Consider the following 7,767-nt stretch of genomic DNA (forward strand, 5'->3'; position numbering starts at 1 on the left):
GGGGCCAGAGGGAGGATTGTTGTGGCAGAGATGTATCTATGCTGATAATTATTTATCTACCATTGTGTACTTACAGTGACCTTCTCTGTTATTTTACTGTCCACTAGGCTCTGCCTGGGTTTATGCATGAACATCTGTGAGATTGTTGTGTCTCCTGAGTTTTCAAGGCCCCTGTGTGAGGGAGCAGATGTCTGATACTGCCCAAGGTGCTAGACGTCTGACGCAGCTGTACGTCCTTTTTTTTCTCCTTTAATGAATCAACCAAAAGCCAACGGGTTGTTTTAATCCATTTACTCGTTTAAGTCTGCACCGGGGAAACATACGATTTCCGTGACAAGGTGAGTCGAGCTCGTGCCTTGATGTGAAAAAGGGGCTTTAGAAAGACGCACACCCAGATGTTATTCTGCAGCAACATGAGGAAAAACACGTCTCTCCCAGCTGGCTTGTTAACAGATTCATTACTCTCATTAAATCCAGGTCAGAGGCAGATCTGTAACTTATTCACTCCATCATAAAATTCCGCCTCCGTGCACCACCTTAAAGGTAAACAGGAGAACGTAGCAAACTGTTATCAGGAAGTTTTCCCTGTTTAAACAGTCAAACCTCAGTGGGCATGAATCTGACTCACGCTCTTTACACTCTTGAATGAACCCCTTAAATATGACAAACATAATATATTAACAAACAAGACGTGGGCCAATCACAGTAGGCTTAAAACAGACGCTTCAGTCTCATGAGCTCCCTCAGAGCCGTAAATATTCCTTCATTATCAGCAGCTGAGTAATGTGGAGTCCGGCCCTCTAGGAGCAGCTGCTTGGTCTGTAACCAGGTGATCAGGGAGGTGGAGCAGGATCAGCTCAGGTATCTGAACGCCTCGCGGGCGCAGAACGCCACAGGCATGCTCACAGTCACAGTAGGTCAGTTTCTCTCTGTTCATACATTTTAGTTTCATGGTCGTCTTCTTGTTGCTGGACTGCAGAGTTGTGAACCTGACGGACCTGTGCAGGGAGACATTTACTTTTCCTCATCTTAGTTTCTTAATGCAGGATCCTGTGCTGTAAACTATTAATAATGAGTGATTGATCGGTGATTGATGATGATGTGAGGACGTCCTGCTCCGGTTTTATGTGACAGTAAACTGATTCTGTGACTTACCGCTGCGGGAAGATGTGGTGTCCAGTTACCGACTGGTTTATAGAAACTTCTGAAGGCAGAACTTTGAAATCTTTCACTTCTCTCTGCTGTTGTGTTGTTGTTGCAGCTGCTGATGTGATGAGTCAGTCAATTAATTGGTGAGTCAGTCTTTAAGTCTTGAACCTGTTTTTATTTTTTAACAGGAAAAACAAGAATGACGAGACGCCAGAACTTCAGTAAGTTCAAACAGGTTCTTTGTGTGCGCGGTGTCTTACCATGGTAACTTCCTCATTGTTGACATTATTTACAGATTATCTGCAGATTTAACAGAAGCTCACCTTGATCCAGTCCTCTTGTGGGATCACAGAGTCAGATATTGACAGTAGAGCAGGATTTAGATACTTAAAGCTGTTCATGTATTATTTTAAATGTAGTAATGTATTTGCTGTTTGATTTAAACCGGCCGTGGTAAAGAATTTTAAATAAGTAAAAGTAAAGGTATTAATAATAATTAACTGTAAAGGATTTGTTGTGGAGTTTCTAACAGGTTTTACTGTTGGAATTGGTCCACATGGAGCGAAACTTTATTTTAAACTACTGACGTCTGGATTTTATAGTTATGAGTCTTGATTGAGTTTGTTTAGTTGAGTTTAGTTTTATTTTGCCTGGTTTGGTTAGAACAGAATGACCGAACAAACAAACCAAAAGCTTCCAGTTGTTCTGTTTGATCACACGTCTCACAGATTTATTCATTCTCTCAGCCTCCAGTCCGACGAGAGCCGCTCACTCTCTGGTGCAAGTTTACACAGCACTGCAAACAAAGAATAAGGAAACAATATGGGAGTTAACCTGACAGCTCTGCAGTTTAGTCAGATTTAACCTCTGCTGGAAGACACAACTGCTGGAGCAGTGATTGGACTGTTGCTTCAACATATGATTAGACAGGCTGATTATCACCTGATCACAGACACACCTGCTCAACTAGAGAGTCGTATGCTGCACTGCGTCTGAACATTTTAGAGAAAAACTGAACTTAACCACGAGTGTGTCTAAAGTATAAAAAAATGTTTACTTTGGCACTTTGAGGTAATTCAAAGTTTCCTTGCATCCATAACAATTCTTTAAAAACTATTTGAGCTTAATCTAATTGTTTGCAGCCTTTTTTAGCTCATGACTAGGGGTGTGACGAGATTTTAACTTTTTAAATCTTTAATGCTGAGCTCTATGAAGACTTTGAGCATTAAACAGTTCATTTCCTGCATTCGGGTAAATTTCCCGCAACAATTTATGGTTGAAATGTTGTAATTTATGTAAAGTTTAAACAACATTGTACAACAAATAGTATAAACAACAATAAACCAAATTCAGGCGGCAGGTGACAATTAAAACAGAATCTAAGTCCGTCATTCTGCTTTCAGATCCGTTTCTCCAACGCGTGCTCACTCCCGACTCGTCACATATTGACGCTTGGTCAATGCCCTTTGGCGTCGCTTCAGCGTCATTTTTAGATGTTTAAGGCTCCACGGTCAAGTTAGCTTAGCAAAAACAAATAGGCAAAATCCGGTTAGACACTCAAAATAAAATAGCTAGCATTTCCAAACATCGCCAGTTGTGAAACGTTGCAGTTTGGTTGGGTTTAGGTAACAAAAGTACTTGGTTAAGGTTCAGAAAAGATCCTGACTTGATTTGGGTTAAAATAACGACGTACGTCAGGTAACATGTTAGTTACGTCACTTGCGTAACTTACGCAATTTGCCTAACTCAAGTAAACACATTTAATGTTATTGTTTCACACGGGACACGAACCCCACTCTCCTGGTTCAAAGTCCAGGTTCTGGCCATATGTGACGAGTTGAGGAGTGAGAACCGGTTGGTTTCTCCTGTAGATCAACTTTTCTCCTGGAACATCATCCCTGCTGAGTCATGATTTGGTTTTCCCTCCTCTTTGTGTCTTTGTTTGGTGAAGTAACCTCTTTAAATGTGAACATGGCACCTTTTCAAATGAGGTGACGTTCGGTCGGCGTAGCAGCTCCTGGCAGATAAGAGACACTTTGATGGACTGTAAAATGCTCACTGCAGTTCAGTCAGAGCTGAGATATGCAGAAAGTTAGGAATAGAGAAGCAGAATCCAAACGCACGGGTCTTAATGAATCCACGGTTCTTGGAAATCTGGTACCAATTCCAACTTAGAACCAGTTCTTGATACGCAGCCCTAATCTCGCCCCTCACATAATCTTTATATCCAGTTTTGGTGGCTCATTTGTGCCTTCTGCCATCAGACTCCACAACTGACAGACTCTATTTTTGTCTCTATTCTGAGCGTGTCAGTTTGTACAAATCTGTTGTATTTAGGGCCTGAGCATGAAGCATGCTGTTCATATGTAAGGAATTATTATTTTCCCAAAGTAATCACATTCTTGGCGGCTTAAACATGCACAAAAACTCACCAAACTTTGCACAAAATTCAAATGTGGTGGGAATTTACATGTCATATGATCGCCTCGCAGGGGCATGGCAAACTGGCTCGCTACCCCGCCACTAAAACGCAGCCACCCGGGCCACGTTTCAACGAATTGTACCAAATGTGTGTGGCAGATGTATCAGGAGATGAAACGGGAAGTTTGTGTAACTTCACTGTACATTTCACAGCTTTGCCCACGCTTCATGTGCTGGTACACAACATATAATTAGTGGATGTTGACTAGCGCCACCTAGGAGACACAGGAAGTGCCGTTCAAATCCTTCGTGACCGGCTTAAAACACTTGATAAATCTGAGCCCCGTCTCCCGACCTCTTGCCGCTGCACTGCAGCCGCGACACGCCCCAACGCGAGAGCCCGTCCAACGTTGCTCGCAGCTTTAATATTATTATTCTATTGTTTTTGTGCATAGTGTACATACAGTGTGTATAATACATCTACGTGAGAATCCCAAACTTATTCTACTTTTTATTCTCTTTACATTCCTTTATGCTGCGATTAATAAAGGCTCATCTTATAAGTCTTGTCTCTGTGTCCTGCAGGGGTGCTGCAGGTCGTGATGGTGATGGTGCCCGTGGTCGTCCTCATCACATTCGTCCTGCAGAATTACGGCATCTTTGCCGCTACGGCATACACATGTAGGAACCTTTCGTCCCTCACAGACTGCCTTCCGTCATCAGTTTGTTCTTTTAAAACCACTGTGTGTGGACGATTTGTGAGATTAAAGCATTTCGCAAATTATTTTGGGTGACGGTGATGGAGCGGTGAGAGACCCGGGTTCACTGTGACACATTAATGTGTTCCTGAGCAAGACACTTAACCCCTAGCTGCTCCAGAGGCGTGTGACCTCTGACATGTAGAGCAATTGTAAGTCGCTTTGGATAAAAGCGTGAGCTAAATGAATAAATGTACATTTTAGAGAGCTTAAGCCCCGCCCCTTTTTTTCAGACCACAAAGGAACCTTATTTCAGAAAAAATATGTTCGGTATTCTACAGCGAGAGACGTCTAATGTTTAGATCCTGTTTGCATTGTGTCCTGAATTACTCACATGATGTTTGTCAGTTCAAACGGGATCTAAACATCAATCGTCTCTCGCCGTTGACTACCGAACATATTTTTTCTGAAATTCTGGAACTACACAGTAACTGGCATGAACGTGGTTATTTTGGACAGATCTTTAGTGGAGCATCACTTTAACTTGACCTGTCTGTGTAGTCGTCTTCCTGTGACTCTAACTCTTGTTGTTCCAGTTGACTGGCGGCGTGCTTTATCTGAAGGCGCCGCCCCTCAGACCCCCAAGACGCCTCCTAAACAGTCAGGTTAGTGATTGAGTCAACCGGATCAGAGTGAACTGTTGTGACGTTGATCTGATTCATCAATGTGTTCTGCGTTTCAGGATCGTGCGTCATAAATAAAGAGTGTCCGGAGGATCACTTCAGCTTCTTCATCCAGAGCGGAGCCGCTAACGTCGTGGCTCCAAAGATCTGCATCCAAAACAAGCTGTAGGTGTTTTCCTTTCTCCTCAAGGCTTGCTTGTTTCCCGAGTTTTATCTCTACGTAAAAAACCCAAACCAGTCTTGTGTTTTTGATTTCAGATTTAAAAATAAAATAAGGCCACAGTGGTCGAACACAGACACACAAAGTCTGAATCAGATAGAGTTGCTGGTTTGGTTTTAGCAGAGACCATTTAAGGGGAAAGTGACCTGATGTTTAAAGATTCCTGAATAGAATCCTTCAGAGAAAACACCTCCCTCCAGCAACAAAGCCAATCGTCTGCTTTTTAACATCAGAGCTGGAAAAAATATTCAGCCAATCGTGTGGCTCCACTGACGTCAGTGGACAGCTGTGACCGTTTTAGATGTTGTGGTGGTCGAGATCAGATCAGATGCTCTGCATGTCTGGAAAGCGTGGAAAGGTGATATGCAGTACTTTGGCTGGGTATCGGTACTCGATACTTTCAAGGTATCGAACGAAACAGTCCAGCAACGACTGAGTAGTATCGAATCTTCTCCTGTCAAACGAGTACTGCATTCGATCCTTTTTGTATCCAGATCTGAAAAATTTGTATTGTTTTTGCTCGCAGCCAAACTCCTCCTTTTTTTTTTTCTTGCTTATGTGCTGCACGCCGCCTGTTAACTGTGCATTAGGTCCAAACGCAAATTTAATCCTTGTGTCGTTTTCCTCGCGGGGGTTTTACCGCTGGATAACTGCTGAGTGTTCACACACAACGCAATATTGCGAATAAACCTTTTTATATACAGTCTATGGAATAAACACAACCCGCTATTACTACAGCTGTATGAACCCAAAATAAACATTTTGCTGTTATTTAGTTTCAATAAATGAATGAAACTGATGCTGAATTAAAGACAACATGACGCTGAGTTGTTAAACATATGAATCCATGCTTTGTTGAGTCTGTCAGCAAGATGACAAGCAGACAATTAAAAATGCTTGTTTTCTGAATGGAGTTTGGCCTGATCAGGGCTACGCTATGCTAATGTAATGGCTATGCTATGCTAACGTCTTTCATAGAAAAGTACAACGATAGCTGGAATCACGTATTTTCTGAACTTACAGGTAGTTCAACTTCTCTCCGCGTCTTTGCATCGACTCTGTAATCGCGCTGCATCCAACGTGCACAGTAAGCCTCAGCATAAGCTGTTGGAAGTTTATAACCACAAGCTTGGCTTTCCCTTCGTTTCCTCTTCTGATATCCTTTAATTCTACTCTGTGCAGTTTTATTTGCGCTTCACATCACTTGTCAGCGATCGATCACTGCGTTCCATCAGATCAATTCAACGCGTTTGTCGCGCAGCAGCTGATTTGCCTCCCCGAGCCTCCTGCTGCTGAGATGTAGTCTGATATCAGCTGGATGTGCAGCTTTCTTTTCCTCTGGCTGCTTCTTCAGACTCTCTAGTGTAGTTTAGTGACTTGTTTAACTCCTCACTCGTTTTGTACCTCTTACTGTCTCTGTCCTCTATTCTCTGTCCCTCTGTCCCTCTGGCCCCTGGTCCTCTGGTCCTCTGGTCCTCTGGTCTCTGTCCTTCCAGTCTCTGGTCCTCTAGTCTCTGTCCTCTAGTCTCTGTCCTCTGGTCCTCTGTCCCTCTGGTCCCTGTCCCTCTAGTCTCTGGTCTCTGGTCTCCGTCCTCTAGTCTCTGTCCTCTGGTCCTCTAGTCTCTGTCCTTCTGGTCTCTGGTCTCTGTCCCTCTGGTCCCTGTCCTCTGGTCTTCTAGTCTCTGGTCTCTGTCCTCTGGTCCTCTAGTCTCTGGTCCTCTGGTCTCTGTCCTTCCAGTCTCTGGTCTCTGGTCTCTGGTCCTCTAGTCTCTGTCCTCTGGTCCTCTGTCCTCTGTCCTTCTGTCCTTCTGTCCTCTGGTCCTCTAGTCTCTGGTCCTCTGGTCCTCTAGTCTCTGGTCCTCTGGTCTCTGTCCTTCCAGTCTCTGGTCCTCTGGTCCTCTGTCCCTCTGGTCCTCTGTCCCTCTGGTCCTCTGTCCCTCTGGTCCCTGTCCCTCTGGTCCCTGTCCCTCTAGTCTCTGGTCTCTGGTCCTCTAGTCTCTGTCCTTCTGGTCTCTGTTCCTCTGGTCTCTGTCCTTCTGGTCTCTGTTCCTCTAGTCTCTGTCCTTCTGGTCTCTGGTCTCTGTTCCTCTGGTCTTCTAGTCTCTGTCCTTCTGTCCTCTGGTCCTCTAGTCTCTGTCCTTCTGGTCTCAGGTCTCTGTCCTTCTGGTCTCTGTCCTCTGGTCCTTCTGGTCTCTGTCCTTCTGGTTTCTGTCCTCTGGTCCTTCTGGTCTCTAGTCTCTGTCCTTCTGGTTTCTGTCCTCTGGTCCTTCTGGTCTCTAGTCTCTGTCCTTCTGGTCTCTGTCCTTCTGGTCTCTGTCCTCTGGTCCTTCTGGTCTCTAGTCTCTGTCCTTCTGGTCCTTCTGGTCTCTGTCCTTCTGGTCTCTGTCCTTCTGGTCCTTCTGGTCTCTGTCCTTCTGGTCCTTCTGGTCTCTGTCCTTCTGGTCTCTGTCCTCTGGTCCTTCTGGTCTCTGTCCTTCTGGTCTCTGTCCTCTGGTCCTTCTGGTCTCTGTCCTTCTGGTCTCAGGTCTCTGTCCTTCTGGTCTCTGTCCTCTGGTCCTTCTGGTCTCTAGTCTCTGTCCTTCTGGTCTCTGTCCTT

General features: G+C 44.5%; 1 protein-coding gene across 1 annotated transcript in view; it reads left to right on the forward strand.

Moving 5' to 3' along the window:
* Positions 1 to 774: 774 nt before the first annotated feature.
* Positions 775 to 7,767, forward strand: part of LOC123962218 (protein FAM3C-like) — a 14,132-nt gene continuing 7,139 nt past the window's right edge. Inside the window, exons 1-5 of the mRNA XM_046038240.1 lie at positions 775 to 917; positions 1,338 to 1,370; positions 4,156 to 4,251; positions 4,865 to 4,933; positions 5,011 to 5,116. Of these exons, the coding sequence (XP_045894196.1) occupies positions 899 to 917; positions 1,338 to 1,370; positions 4,156 to 4,251; positions 4,865 to 4,933; positions 5,011 to 5,116 (323 nt within the window). The 5' untranslated portion in view covers positions 775 to 898. The remainder of the gene's footprint in view (positions 918 to 1,337; positions 1,371 to 4,155; positions 4,252 to 4,864; positions 4,934 to 5,010; positions 5,117 to 7,767) is intronic.

The sequence above is a fragment of the Micropterus dolomieu genome, linkage group LG22, assembly GCF_021292245.1.
Source record: "Micropterus dolomieu isolate WLL.071019.BEF.003 ecotype Adirondacks linkage group LG22, ASM2129224v1, whole genome shotgun sequence".
Classification (NCBI taxonomy): domain Eukaryota; kingdom Metazoa; phylum Chordata; class Actinopteri; order Centrarchiformes; family Centrarchidae; genus Micropterus; species Micropterus dolomieu.